This window comes from Lactuca saligna, chromosome 4, assembly GCF_052625555.1.
Source record: "Lactuca saligna cultivar CGN05327 chromosome 4, ASM5262555v1, whole genome shotgun sequence".
Classification (NCBI taxonomy): domain Eukaryota; kingdom Viridiplantae; phylum Streptophyta; class Magnoliopsida; order Asterales; family Asteraceae; genus Lactuca; species Lactuca saligna.
The window spans coordinates 46,329,916-46,345,841 of NC_136420.1; the positions used below are offsets into that span (position 1 = coordinate 46,329,916).

Sequence of the window (15,926 nt, forward strand, 5' to 3'; positions counted from 1 at the left end):
ACGTTTGCCTTGCAATCTTTGGCAAAATGGTTTTCCTTATTGTACTTGTGACATATGATGATGTCACTCTTGTCTTCTATAGAGGTACCGGAGTCAGTTGATTGGGACTGCAGTGGTACTTCTTTGGACTGAGTTTGCTGAGACTGCGGTGGGAGGAGAGGATTTTTGGTGTAACGAAAGTGATTGTTCTGAAAGTTGCAGTTGAAAGGTGGTCGATTGTATTGTTGGTTTTTGCGAAAAGAAGGTGGTAAGCGGTTGAATTTTTGACTAATAAGAGCAATGGCATTCTGAAACTCTTCTTCATCGTCATATTCTGAGTCAACTTCATATGACTACGGTGGAGAGTCATACGAGGTGGGATAGGTTTGAGTGTGAGGTGATTGGGCTACTAATGCGAGTGGTCCTCCGAAGTCTGAACATTCCTTGAGTATAGTGGACTCTTGAGCTTGCAATTCTCCATAAAGCTTATAGAGAGATAAGGAGTGAATCTTCCTGTCACCTTGTACAATCATTTTGGCTGTTGTCCAGTGTCTTCCTAAGCCATTAAGAAGCTGTAGATTTGTTTCATGATTGCTGCAGATGGTACCCGCATTGGACAGTTTTGTGACAATCAAGTTGAACCTTTTAAATGAGTCTTCCAAACTTTCACCGGAGTGGGCTTTGAAGTTATTGAACTCGTTGAGTGCTGTAGTGAGCTTCTTGTCTTGAGCCTGCTCTAAAACTTTGTACAAGTTTTTAAGAACATCCCAAATCTCCTTTGCTGATTTGCAATTTATGATGATGTCGAAGTTGTCAGGAGCAACTCCACAAGAGATTTCATAAAAGGCAATAGCATCACTTTCCATCTTGTCTAGATCATCTTTTGTGGGACGATTCAAAGCTGGTTGACCTCCTCCAAGCCTTGTTGTGGCTCCATCAGTTTGAACAGGAGTAAGGACTGGAACGTGGGGTCCTTCTTCTATAGATCTCCAGACATCTCTACCAAGTCGTCTGAGGTACCTTTCCATCCTTTGAGACCAGTGATGGTACTCATTTGCAACCAGTATTGGGGCTTGATTTAAACCACCAACACTGTTGGAAACATTCAGTGATAATGATTGTGCCATTTGAAAATTTGTTTAGAGATGAGCTTCAGTGGTATAGAGGGCTCTTTGAAAAATCAGAGTTCTGATTTTCAAAAAGCAACCACTATGGCTCTTATACCAATTGTTGAGAGAAAAACTTTGAGACACACTTGAACAAAAACGGTTAGAACAAGTATATAGCGGAATAGTTAATCTCGAAGGATCTGTTAGCTCAACAATAATATTAATAGTTAGAAGTTAGTGAGTTAGATGCGGAAAGTAAAGTAATGTAAATGACATCAATTGTTATATCAAGAATACACGTAAGTTGATTCATAGCTTGGAATGCATTCAAACCAATGTTAGTAAGTGAGATCAAACTTAGTGAAGAAGTCACAAGGACTTGCTCCGAAGAGAGATTATAATCTGATATGTTTGAGTAAGAAGTGGAGAGTGAAGAGTGATATAATGATAACTTTAGAATTTGTATTAAGATGAAATGCATAAGTTATCAGTGAACAGAAGTTAACATTACAGAAGAATATGTCTCTATTTATAGAGACATAGAACTACACTAGATTACAACTCTATAAGCAGCCATGCAAGGCACACAGGATAATAGAGTGTATTACATAAAAGACAAACAAAGTAATCTAGCTAATGACTGCGGTAGCTGACTCCGGGTGCTGATGTGGTTGCGGTAGCTAAGTTCAAGAGGGTCACTTCCATGATTCAACAATCTGAAGCCACAACAACTAGATGGATTGTTCTAGTATCTAACAATAACAGTATGTTGAAATATTCCACCCTGACATATATATAAAATATATTTTTTTCATTTAAAAAAACTCAATTAAAGACTATGAATTTTTATGCAGACATTATTTGCAACAGATTTGCATTCACAAAACTTCTTACAACTCCCAAAACCTGTTCGTGTAGATTTCCGTGCTTCGTAAGTTTTTTTTTATTATTCTATTTTATTATATATATATATATTATTTATATGATACAAAGTAAGTTTTATTTAATTATTCGAAAAATGGTCTGTGTTTTAGTCACAAGAATACAGTTGAAATGAAGTATATTTGCTCTGTTTGTCTATACACTAAACCCACTATGTTTTGTTTTGATAAAATTTTCTATTGTCACAACACCACTTTAACTGCCAATCAAAGTGGTTGACTTGAAAATATCGTTAAACTTGGGTTTGGATGATCTGTTTGATTACATTAATATGTATATTATATTTATATATTCACCAAATATTTTAATTGGTCTATTCTCCTATTAAATAATAATAATAATTTCTTTTCCTGTAACTACATGAATTCTTAAAATACATATTCTTCATTTTGTTGGCTTTCTTCATTTTTACACATTAGACAAATGGATCCACATCTAATGTACAAATACCGATTTCAGGATGGGTGCTGTTTGTTTTTCCAAAGCAAAAATTCAAAAAGTCTGTGGACCGTCTCTGCAAACCTCTGCAGCAGAAAAGGTGGACCAAACGGCTGCAGATTGTAATAAGAAGTGTGTTTGTTTTTGTTAACATCTATAGATTGCTGCAGACATTAAAAATTTAAAATAAACTAATTTAAAAAACAACATTAAAATGAATTAACTTATGTAAATCAAATGGGAGAAAACAGTTAAAGGGATATAAACTTAATGTATTAAATGTTAAAGAGATGAAAATAGAATATAGTATATAAGTAAAGGACCATAAACATAATATTAAATATACTTCATGGACACTTATTTAAAGAACAAGACATGTCGTTGTTAGAATTTTGGAAAAAAAGGGCTGATTGTTTTTTGGGATTTGATTTTTTTAGGTTTAGGTTTGAAGGGGTGGGAAGAGGTACAACAAGTGCTTCCCCAAGAAGCACACGTGCAGAGGTTTTAAGCCCCGAAGACTTCTGAAAAACAACCTGCTGCAGGACAAAAAGTGCTATGCGTGTACTACGCCGCGCAGCAATAAGAGTTTTGAAGAGGTTTTTTTAAGAAAAACAAACAACACCTAAGTAATTTGAACATCCTTAAAATCATGCTATTCAGATGTATTATTATGATATGATATGATGCAAGAAGTGATAAGTGAGAATGATAGATTGCTAAAGAACTTTCAAGCAGAAAGGGAAGGAGATGAAAAAAAAAAGTTAAAAGAAACTAAAAATGGTATATGCAGCCTGACAATGAGAAGAGTACGTATTCATTTTTTAATTTTTTACTTTTTTTTGGTGAAAAGTTATCAACATATACCATTGTATTTTTAGAAATATCAGGTATAGCATATAGATCATTGTAATATGATTCTTTGTAAAATTACCAGCATTAAACATTACATTTTCTTAAAGCAACATGAGAAAACTTAGAGCCAGTATATGTAAATCATTGTAAAGTTTGTTGCTATTTCCTATTTTTTTATAAAAGACTATGAAATACCCTCCAACCCCCGCAACTCCAACACCCGCAACGCGGGATTCTTTTCTAGTTATAACATTTAAAGTTAAAAAAGTTAATAGCGGGACAAAAATGCAAAAATGGTCTCTGTGGTTAGGTCGAAATTGCTATTTTGGGCCAAAAAGGTTTGGACTAGTATTCATGGTCCAAAAGTTTTCATTTTCTTGCCACTTTGGTCCAATTTACTTTAAACTTTATTGTAATGATGATTTTGCCCTTGTTTTTTGTTTTTTCAGGTTTTTTATTTATTAAAATACTTTTATAATTATTAAAAGGAAAAGGAAAAAAGAAAATCTCTCTCTCTCTCTCTCTCACACACACACACACACACAACACTTGAAAAATCAAACTCTCACACAACACACATACAATTAACATAAACACACACAAATCAATTTTTGAGTTTTTTCGAACTGACGATTAACATAAATACATACAAGTCGATGCCTGATGGAACCGACAGAGGAAGAATCTATGTATTTGGGTTTGATATCGGATGTAATGTATTTTGGGTTGTGCCGATTCCAATATGGTATTCTACCTTTCCCCAAGGAAGAAGAAGCAATAGAGTTCAGTTCTGTTTGTAGGTGACAAAAACCACAAAGCATAAACAAATTTGGATTTTCGGTGATGCTACAACCAACATCGTCGATGGTGATGTCTCAGGATGGATCTCCGAGGGAGAGGATGAAGACGCTCTTGCTCCGCCTATCAAGATCTGCAGCCTCTCAAGAGCTCAAGCACATACACATACACACACTCACATTCTGGTTGTTAACCCCGCCATTTCTCTTTCTTCGCCAGTAAAACAAAGATGCTAAGATGTTAGGGTCATCTCTAACTGTGAAATCGTTATCTGCCATGGAGATTTATCATCGATCTGACTTGGTAGCTGCATTGATGGTGGTTGTATAAGAGATGAGCTGGTGATGGTCGGATCTATGAAGAAACCCAAAATCAAAATTAGAGTTTTTGGAGTTATAAAGGGTTTTCTGAAGATTTCAAGTTAAGTTCATCTAGTTTCCAAAGATTTCAGGTTAATTTCTAGGGTTTGCTCGTCGGTGGTCATTTTTGGAACACAAGAGCCATATTCAAGAACGAAAATGACAATAATTTTGATTTGCTTCACTATTAACAGGATTTCAGATCTTACGTTTTGGGCTTCTTATTGTTCATACCAAGAACACAAGAACACAATTATCTTAAGTTTTGGGTTGATATTTATTCGAGTTCTGGAGAACCTCCTACCTGTAAATCATTATTCCTAAAAGGGACTTTGAGACCCACTCACCCACCTGTAATTTTTTCTCGTTAGAAATCAAATTCGAGACCAATCTGTAATTTTTTTCTTGCCGGAAAATCATATGTCGCCGGAGCTAGTTAAATTTTCCGACGACTGAAGTTTTCGACTGGTGATGGCGTCTGGTGTTGGTGGCGGCGGTAATGTGGACCGGTGGTGGTTATGATGGTGGAAAAGGACATTGGAGAGAGAGAGAGAGAGAGAGAGAGAGAGAGAGAGAGAGAGAGAGAGAGAGAGAGAGAGAGAGAGAGAGTTTCTTTTTTCTTTTTCTTTTAATAATTATAAAAGTATTTTAATAAATAAAAAAACAAAAAACAAAGACAAAATCATCATTACAATAAAGTTTAAAGTAAATTTGACTAAAGTGGCAAGACAATGAAAACCTTTGGACATAAATGTTAATCTAAATTTTTTTGGCCAAAAAAAGCAACTTCGACCTAACCACTGGACCAATTTTGCAATTTTGTCTAATAGCAAAGGAAGTATCCAGGGGCTGTCACATCTCACCCATTTCATACTTCCTCCGATCTTCCTTGCGGCTTATTATGTTGTGTGGTTCACACATACGCGTCTAATTCGTAGTCTCTTTGCAATTATTTCTTAGGAATTTCCCAAAGAAAGCTTCGATTTATATAAGACGACCTTTTCAGAGGATTTTAATGGCGTTATCTTCAACATCATCCAATCAGAAGAGTTTTAAGTATGATGTGTTTCTGAGCTTTAGAGGAGTGGACACACGTAGGACCTTTGTTGATCGTCTTTACGGTTCTCTTAAGCAGCTAAGTATTCCCACCTTCAGGGATAACGAGGAATTTGAGAAAGGAAAACAGATAGACGAGTTATTCAAAGCAATTGAAGAGTCAAAGCTCTTTATCATTGTCTTCTCCAAAAACTATGCTTCTTCGTCTTGGTGCTTGAAGGAACTTGAAAAGATTATGGAGTGCCAGAGAAAGATCGAACATATTGCTTACCCAATCTATTATGACGTGGATCTGTCGGAAATCCGTAAACAAATTGGGGAAGTTGGAGGAGCCTTCTCGAAGCATAGCAACGAAGAGGTTGGAAAATGGGAAGAGGCGGTGGAAGAAGCGGGGCATCTTGTTGGGTGGGATATGAGAAACAGGTACCTAATTTCTTAATCATACATCTGCATTACTATTCTTTGGTGTGTGTATTTCTAGTGATGTAGAGAGGTCATCTTCATGTTGTATTGTCAAATTATAACTCAAAATTGAGTCTTCTAGATAGATGAAACATGGAATAACTAGGCAGAGGATTGTATGTTATAGACCTAAAACGAATTTTTGATGTGGGATCTTGAGAAAGCTTTTTTACTCTACAGGGAAGAAGCTGAAGTCATCAATGAAATTGTTGAACAAATTTTACTCAAGTTACGCCCTATTTATTTGAGCAATGATGAAAATCTAATAGGCATGGAACCCCGGATGCTAGACCTGGAGTCATCTTTAGGGCTTGGTTGGAACAATGATGTTCGCATGATAGGGATCGTGGGGATGGGGGGCATTGGGAAGACAACTTTGGCCCGAGCTATTTTTGATAAAGTATCTTTTCATTTTGAAGGTAAAAGCTTTGTAGAGAACATCAGGGAAGTTTCAAGAGTGTCGGGTATGCGTTGGTTGCAAAAACAAGTCCTTTTAGATATATTTAAGGATGAAGACATGGATGTAAGCAGTGTTCATGACGGGAAACACATGATGAAAATGCGTCTTCCTGGTAAAAAAGTTCTTGTTGTTCTAGACGATGTTGATAATGCTGACCAGCTTGAGGCGTTAGCCGGTGCAACTAATTGGTTTAAGGGCGGAAGTAGAATCATCATCACAACAAGAGACAAGCAAGTGCTGACAGCACACAGAGTGAATATGATTCATAATGTCAGTTTCTTGTCGGATGAGGAAGCAATTTGCCTCTTTAGTAGGCATGCATTTGGGCGATCTATTCCAATTCAAGGGTATGAAGGGCTGTCAAAGAAAGTTGTTAATTATGCTGCTGGTCTTCCTCTAACGATCAAAGTATTGGGTTCGTTTCTGCGTGGTAAAGAAGAGTTTCTATGGATGGATGCACTAACAAGACTAGAAACGATTCCGAGTCAAGAAACTCTAAAAAAATTGGAACTAAGCTATATCAGCCTAGAGGATGATCACAAGGAAATATTTCTAGATGTTGCATGTTTCATGAAGGGGTTGCAGAAAGAGGATGCAATTAGAATACTTGAAAGCTGTGGATTACATGCTATATATGGTTTAACAGTACTTGAGCAAAAATCTCTCATAAGTATCTCAAATCAGCGTTTGAGCATGCATGACAGGATAGAAGAATTGGGCAGGAATATCGTTCGGCGATCGCACCCCCGTGAGCCCAACAAACACAGCCGGCTCTGGATTCGCGAGGAAATTGAAGATATGCTGTCCCGTAATGCGGTAAGGATAAAATTTACTTGTATTTTGGAGAAAACTAACACATTTTCATTAGTTATGACACAAGTTTTATGGTGGCTGCTTTTGGACTATTATAGGGTACTGATGCGACAACGTGTATACGACTGGAGCAGGTGGAACTGAGTCCTGAAATCGTTATGAAAGGGCTTGGAAATCTGCAGAAACTTAGAGTTCTTTTGCTCTCTGAGATAGATGATGACTATTTTGGTACCCATCGGAAGTTTGATCAAGTTAAACAATACTTTCCAAATGCGTTACAGTTTCTGAGTTGGGAGGGTTACCCTGTTTTGTCTTTACCACAAGCATTTAAAGCAAATAACCTTGTTGGACTTGAACTGCCTAGCAGCAGAATCACAAAACTTTGGGAAAGCGGGGAAAGAAAGGTACAACGGTTGATATGTCTTTTGCATGATGATTCATTTAAATGATGTCCATTCATACTGCAATACTCATCTTATCTTATATTTGTTCTTTTTTGCATATGACAGGTTCTTAAGAAGCTCAGGTTCCTGGACCTTAGTTTCTCAAAGTTGAGGACCCTCAACCTTGATATGACTCCGAATCTTGAGAGGTTAAACCTTAATCGATGTTATGATTTGAGAGAACTTCAAGCGCCTGCTGGATCTCTAGAAAAGCTTGTATACTTGAACTTAATTGGTTGCTCAAGGTTCAGATCTTTTTCGTTTATCAAACAATTGGAACCGCTTGAGCTTCAGCTTCTTTCTTTACCTAAGCTAGACGTGATTGTGGAGTCCTTGGGAAAATTCCCAAGGTACTCCCGTGATAATCTGCCAAAGCTACAGTTTACCTGTTTTTATCTTGAAAAACATCCCCCATCGACCGAAAATGGTCAAAAGAGTGTCTCTCTAAATCTTCAGCCTTGCACAAAACTTGAGAGTGTTTCAGGAAGCATTTGTGGTTTAAAACACCTAAGAGAACTTACATTCCATGGCTGTATTCCAGAGGTGCCCAATGACCTCGACCAGTTACAATGTTTGGAGAAGCTAAGCTTGTTGTCTACTCATATTACACGGCTTCCAGATAGCATATGCATGTTGAAGCATCTGAGATCTTTCAAACTTGAATCTTGTCGGCTTCTTGAAGAGTTACCCAAGGATCTTGGCCAATTAGAATGTTTGGAGAAGCTAAGTTTGTTGTCCACAGGTATTAGACGTCTTCCAGATAGCATCTATATGTTGAGACGTTTGAGATCTCTCAAAGTTAGATCTTGTTTGCTTCTTGAGGAGGTACCCGACGATATTGGCCAAATAGCATGTTTAGAGAAGCTAAATTTGTTGTCTGCACGTATTAGATGTCTTCCGGATAGCATTTGCATGTTGAAGCATTTGAAATCTCTAGAACTTGAATCTTGTGTGCTTCTTGAGAAGTTACCTGAGGATCTTGGCAAGTTGGAATGTTTAGAGAAGCTGATCCTAACAAAGTGTATCTCTCTAGAGCATATTCCAAACAGCATCTGTAAGATGAAACGTTTGAGATATTTAGATCTCCCCTTTTGCAATCAGGTGGAGAAATTGCCAGAGGAACTTGGAAGTTTAGAGTGTTTAGAAGAGTTAAATATAAAGTGTACAGGAATAACTCGTCTTCCACACAGCATTTCTTCCTTGAAAGGCCTGCGTATTGTTGGATCCATATCACTTCTTGAATTCAATCCTGTGTTTTTCTGACCAAGATAGAGACGCATCAGAATCTGAAATCTTCTGCTACATACAAATCATGAATAACACAGGCACCCAGAGCAGCAGCCAATTCACAGAGAACTGTTGTAAGAAGTATTTCTTCTTCTTCTTCTATAAACTGTTTTATTTTGATCGAATTTTTGAACTTTGATCCGACAATACTTGAATCAGAAAATACAATGCTACTACACTTAAAACTCCAAACTGAAACCTTGCTGCCACCACCATTCTCTTGTCGATCTGAGCTCGATCCCACCCTCTTAGTTTCTGTTTCTATTTTTAGATCCACCGGAAAACACCAAAACGTCTTCCCTCCATCTCTCTTTCTCTGTTCGATTCTGTTTTTTAGATTCATCGGAAATACTGACTGTCTCTGAAAGTGGTTGACCAAATGCCTCGTGATATGTGAGATGGTGTTGTTTTAGGTGCACTGTTAGGTGTTTGGCAGGTTACATGGTGATGATGTACATGCAAGTAAAATAGGACAAAAAGTATTAGATTTTAAACCAAATCAATCAGGAGGGTATTTGTTGTTGACAATGTTTTGCAGCATGTGGAAAATGGGAAAAGTGTGGGGAGTTGAAGGGGAGGTCTTTGTTAAGGGGTGTAAATTGAAATTTTGTATTCTTTGTGGGGGAGAACCTGGAGAAAATAATTACGGCAAATTTTCTACATGATTTCAAGATTTTTGCATATAGAAATTAAAGATTAAAATATCTTAAAAGAGCATTATACTTACTACTTTGTAACATTATAAAGCTTTGAAGACCTGCGTATTTCTTTCTTTCTTGATATTGTTTTTTTTTCCTGTTTTGTCACTCCTTTCTTTTATTGTTTGAGGTTAAAAGGATGGGAAAATCACATTGTAGCACTAGGGGTGATCGCGGTTCAGTTTGAAATCGTGAAACCGGCCAAATTGGTCATCGGTTTGGTTTTACGGTTTATATTTTTCTTTAGAGTTTGGCTTGTGGTTTTGGAATTTTCAAACCGTAGTGAACGGTTTGGCTTACGGTTTTTAAGATTTCAAACCGTATAAAAACCGTACCGGACCGTAGAGTTTATATATATATATATATATATATATATATATATATATATTACTTTTTTATATATAATTGTATTTGTTGTATTAAATACTAATTTTTATATATAGATATTAGATAATAAAATTATAACCCACAATATTTAACTGCTCCAGAGTCTAGCCCAATCTTAATTTGTAATTGGTAAACACGAATACACCGCGCCGTTCGCCGCCTCCGTCTACTGCAGCTCCTCCTTCGCTTGCAATAGCGCCGCCTCCACTTGCAACAACTCCTCTTCCAGCTTACAGCTTCGTCGCTCATTCTCTGTTAAGGTATGTTATGTTCTGATAAAAGCTAATACACTATCAATCGATTATTAATTCATTTAGATATCAAAGTTGTAGGCTCTATGTGTTTAGATTTTGATTCACACTCAATATTATGGTTCTCTGCGGTTTTACTCATTGAAATGGTTATCAAAGTAACATCACATATTCACAGTTTTAGAGAATTACTAATTTGTTTTTGTTGATTTGAATGGTTAACATAATTTTTTGTTGCACTTTTTTTTGAGATATTTTTCAACGGTTCATAATGCAATTCTTTTTTATTGTATTTGAATCAAGTCACTCAACTGTTGATCTTTGGTTCTGTTTGATCTGATTTTTTGTTTGCTGCGTTTTCACTTGTTTTGGTCCAGGTCCTTAAATGAATAAAGATAATATCAACATTCCAATTAGTGAACCTGTGAACATCATTGATGATGATGATGATGATGTGAAAGATATTGATGTAAATGATGTCGTTGATGTGGAGCAAAATGGAGGTGCTCCTGATCATAACCAAAGAAAGGGACGAAAGTAGTCTATTGTTTGACAACATTTCAAAAAACCGGATCCAGTTCCACCTGAAGGAACACGCACCACATGTATTCATTGTAAGAAAAGCTATGTGTATGAACCAAGTCAGCATGGTAATAGTGCTATGTTAAATCATTTGAGAAAGTTATACAAGTTTGATCCACTTAAATGTCAAGTAGATAAAAACAAACTATAATTTTTTTTTTGGAAAGGGTAAGGATGTAAACTTACAATTTGGTCGTTTTACAAAGGAATTGGATAAAAAAGCTCTTTCTAAAATTATTATTATTGATGAACTACCATTTCGATTTATTTAAAAAGAAGGTTTTCGTTATATTTGTAGTGTAGTTCGACCCGAGCTAGAGTTACGAATCGGATTACAATTGCTAGAGATATCTTATCTATATGTGGATGAAAAGAATAATTTGAAAGAGCTTTTATGAAAATCTTCACAATCTGTTTGTCTTACAACTGATGATGCATGAACTTCAAGTCAAAACATCAATTATATGGTTTTAACAGTCCATTACATTGATGTAGAATGAAAATTGCATAAAAGGATTTTCAAGTCAAAACATCAATTATATGGTTTTAACAGTCCATTACATTGATGTAGAATGGAAATTGCATAAAAGGATTTTGAAATTTTGAAGTTATTTCTAATCATAAGGGTGACACAATTGGTAAAATGGTTGAGAGTTGTCTAATTACATGAGGTATTGAGAATGTTTTTACAATCAATGTAATGGATAATGCGAGCTCTAATGATACAACTATTTCTTTTCTGGAAAAGAAAATACAAAATTGGGGACATGTGGTTTTAGATGCTCAATACTTGCATATGTGTTGTGCTCATGTGTTAAACTTGATTGTGTGTGATGGTTTAAAAGATTATGATCATGCAGTTAAGTTATTAGAAATGTTGTGAGGTATGTTAAATCATCGTCTTCAAGAATGGCTAAGTTCAAGGAATGTGTGAAGATAGAAAAGTTAAATGTTATTGGAACTGTTTGTTTAGATGTTTCCATTAGGTGGAATTTGACTTACTTGATGTTGGAGTCGGCTTTGAAGTATATAAATGCATTTAATCGGTTTTAATTTTTAAACAGTCCGGCTTCAGTTTTCACTTGAAAAAAAGCCGTAACTAACGGATTGGCTTCGGTTTGAGCTAAAAACTGAAAAAATCGAACCGTGAACACCCCTAAGCACAACCAACTATTGCATTTGATTCGATTTGGTCATTATTTTTTTTTTCTTTCATATTATTTTGCGTAATATGTTATTAAATTTACAACTTACATGTCTACGAAGTCACTTTTGTTAGTTTTTAATAGGTTTTGGTAACTAGTTATTCTATATTACACGAATGGTCCCTATCATTTTAATTTCTTTTATGGTTGGTCCATCACTGGTATTGTTTATCACCTGCACCACCACCGTGTATCTGTAACATCCCGAAAAACAGAACATAAATTTTTTTGTTTTTAGATTAATAAATCGTTAGTACAGATTGTTTCCATAAAACCAAAGTAACCAATATTTAGCAAAAACATCATTAAACCAGAGTAATTCACAAAAAGCGGAATCATGTGGTGTGTGCTCTGCAATCATCCCGAGCTCTTCCATTTGAAAACCGGAGTACCTGAAACATAAACTGAAAACTGTAAGCACAAAGCTTAGTGAGTTTTCCAAAATACCATACCACATACAACCACAGATTATCATGCACATACATATAGTTGCCATGGGTTCCCCCATGGTCTTTATCAATTATGTCATGGGCTCCCCCCATGGTTTTTGCCTAGAATGCAATAGGCTTCCCCCCATGGTTTGATATCCAACTGCCACAGGTTGCCCCCCGGGGTCTTCCATTCAAGTATCACAGAGACAATTAGCATACCACATAACATGAAATGGGACGGCATTGGTGCCTTTGACCCATAGATATAGTGAGAAGACTCACATCGCACTGCTGAATCATATAGAAAAAAAATCCATAACCACAACTCCCTACATGGGGTAAAAAGACCATTTTACTCCTAACCTAGCCTTGTCCAAAACTAAGACCCAGACTCACAATCTGAAAGGCCCAAAGGCAAATAAATCAACCAATGGCCTAATTTTCCAAATTAGGCCCAAACCCCTTACATGGGGCTTACCTTAAAGCCCAACCATTCTTTCTAGTCCAATACACTTTGCATTCTGATGACCCATTAATCGATAATTATCCAAAGCCCAATTATGGCCCACTTATGGCCTAATTTTCCAAATTAGGCACAAACCTCTCCAAAATGGGCCTTACCCTAAAGCCCAATAATTTCCTTAGTCTAAAAGCCTGCTTTTAGATGACCCACGAAGGCCCACAACAACTAGGTCCAAGAAATGGCCCAAACCGAGGCCCACAATTGCGAAGTCTATTCTGACTGAGTACGTCGGGCATACCCAATTGTACGTTGCACGTACATTCTTGATGGCTTTTACGTTGCGCGTACATGGTTGTACGCCCAACGTACTCCTCTATTGATCCTATTTTTTCCATTAAGCACTTAATGCGTAGTCCAAAGGTTCAAACCACAGATCTGAGTCCTAAACAATGTCTAGATCCATAAAGTCACTAACTTGGTGACTTTGAATGCCCCAAATGAACCCAAACTCAAAATATAACATTCTACTATCATGAAAATGGTCCCAACTCATGCATAGATGGATTTAAACTCTAAAGGTGCCAACTTTATGGACCTTGAACCTTAGAAACACTAAGAGGGGCAACTTATAGCTCATGGAATGGAATCAAGACCATTAGATCTCATTCTTGGGACCAAAATGAACCAAAACTCATAAATGGTAGATCTAAGACATCAATGATCAATTTCAAAGCTTTTTACCTCCAACAAGCTGGATATGAGACACATAAGTAAGATCCATAAGCTCTTCCTTGATTCCCATCCTTGCACCAAGCTCCATCTTCATAGAAATGGACCAAATACACCAAAAGTGGACACCATAAGCTCAAGATGCCACCAAGAAGGATTAAGGATGAATTCTAGGGTTTTAGAGAGTGGGGGATGACTTCGGAAATGAAGAAAGAGGCAAACATAATGCTTATATAGGGTACAACCCTAAAATTAGGGTTTTCAATCTGCCATCGTGTGCCCAACGTACAAGGTCTCGTAGCCCAACCCAAACCTCGCACTTACGTTGCGCGTACTCTACACTACGCCTTGTGTAACCGGCTTCACATCCGTACGACCCACGTACTTCCCTAGTACGCCCCGCGTACTAAGGTTTTCCCCAAACCCTAATTCTTCCAAAGGCCATAACTCTATCGGTACAACTCTGATTTCGACCATCTATATATCCTTGAAAAGGTATCGAGACGCTCTATACTATTATAAATTCATACTCGTCATATGATATCCCGAACGAACATCCGGTGTCCATAAAATTCCGAGCTGACAAATTACCAAAGTGCCCTTAGATTCCAAAACACAAACCGAATACCTGAACTATCCGAATTACCTTATCCAACCCCTAACTGAGAACAAATCGAAACAAGGCGTTACAATACCAAACCACCACCGTTTACCTCCGGCAACCCCATAGATGCATGCATAAGCGTCAAATTCTCTTTCATCTGTCACAACAAGCAATGAGGCAAACAATGATAATGAAATTTTTAGGAGAATGATGGTGATAATTTTTTGACAATGAAGGTAGTTAATTTTTTTATATTACAATTTAAATTGTTTTGGATTACATTTTGAATGATTGTTTTTTATTAGACTCCTGATATTTTCAAAATTTTCAAAGTATTATGAGAATTTGGTGTAAATTAATATTTTCAAATTCAGTTTAGCGTGTAAAGAAACCAATGGTTGTCATTGTTGTAGGTGTAAAAAAAATTACAAAGAAGACCTACGTCGATGAGGTGTGTGGATATAAGCATTTAATACTTTATTTTTGTATAACTTAAATGTTTACGCGATGAGATGTTGTCACAAAAAATGTCAATTTACCACATGGATTTCAACATTTCTAGGAAATGCCACCAAACTTTATCGAGGGAACTAATAGCGGCTTTATACAACAGTCTACGAGGGAAGTTAGGGTTTGGTATTTTGGTGAGAGGAATCGCGATAGGATGTCTAGAGATGAACTCGACCATGATCCTAATAGACTTGTCATAGTCCATAGGATCGAGGGAAAATAGTTGAGTGGTTTCCCTAAGGATAGGTTCAGTCGAAGAAGATGAAGCAGAACCCTTTGATAATGTCTTCTTGGTTATAGGTTTGGTGATTTGAGACACCATTGATGAAGTTTTGAAGAATACTGAAGAACAATGAGAGTACAATTAAAAGTTCTAAGAAGACGATAGCCAAATTGAGAAAAGTGGGAACAGTTAGCATTCAAATTCCTTTTATATGTGTAAGTTTTCGGGTCGGGTCGAAGAGTAAGAATGATGGCACTGGAATAAGGAAACAGATTGCATTAAATGCATAAGTCTAAAAGACCTTCCTACGTGACAGTTTGTAACCACGAGATGGGACATATATTTTTTCAATTAGTTTGTAACCACGAGATGAGACATATATTTTTTCAATTTGGGTAACCGTTGATTCGATTCAGAAACACTCGGTATTTTATTTGGATGCATGTCAAAAGCATGTTTATAGAGACTTAAGAGGATAATCATAGAGAAATTACCGTTTCAAATTATCATGAGAAAACGTTTCGGAATTAACTCATAAATGATAACCTTAAAAATTCATTTATTGATGGTTTAAGAGAATCTTAGAATTATCAGGTTCTGAGATGGAATGACATAAGATACTTCGAAAGAAATTTCAAAGCATCATTAGTGTTTTGGTCAAAAATTAATCAAGTAATACTTAACCAAGTTGTATGAGAGGTTGTGGTGTTTGAGGTAATGCAAATGTCGAATAGTGATCAAAGTGAGACAAGTGAGTTACAAGGACAACCCTTGATCCTTTATAGGATCTCCGACATAAAACCTTAGGAGGTGATAATGATCACATGCCTTGTTGCTTTTTAAAT

General features: G+C 36.5%; 1 protein-coding gene across 3 annotated transcripts; it reads left to right on the forward strand.

Annotated features, from left to right (window-relative positions):
• The first annotated feature begins 5,358 nt into the window (after positions 1-5,358).
• On the forward strand, positions 5,359-11,034 carry LOC145041762 (TMV resistance protein N-like). Of its 3 annotated transcripts, none has more exons than XR_013680382.1 (6): positions 5,359-5,956; positions 6,176-7,271; positions 7,367-7,672; positions 7,778-9,079; positions 10,185-10,343; positions 10,712-11,034. XR_013680382.1 is itself a non-coding variant. In XM_078989934.1 (4 exons), the coding sequence occupies exons 1-4, from the start codon at positions 5,493-5,495 to the stop codon at positions 8,972-8,974; spliced, it is 3,063 nt and encodes a 1,020-aa protein (XP_078846060.1). In that variant the 5' UTR covers positions 5,359-5,492; the 3' UTR covers positions 8,975-9,658. The 3 variants fall into 3 exon arrangements, 1 of the variants encoding a protein (XP_078846060.1); XR_013680381.1 differs by having other exon boundaries at positions 7,778-9,072; XM_078989934.1 differs by lacking the exons at positions 10,185-10,343; positions 10,712-11,034 and having other exon boundaries at positions 7,778-9,658.
• Positions 11,035-15,926: the final 4,892 nt, after the last annotated feature.

Bases quoted from the DNA above. Each gene is read 5' to 3' on its own strand.
- LOC145041762 (XM_078989934.1), top strand. From the start codon at position 5,493: ATGGCGTTATCTTCAACATCATCCAATCAGAAGAGTTTTAAGTATGAT. The intron at 7,272-7,366 runs GTAAGGATAAAA...GGACTATTATAG, and splicing joins ATATGCTGTCCCGTAATGCG to GGTACTGATGCGACAACGTG. The intron at 7,673-7,777 runs GTACAACGGTTG...TGCATATGACAG, and splicing joins GGGAAAGCGGGGAAAGAAAG to GTTCTTAAGAAGCTCAGGTT.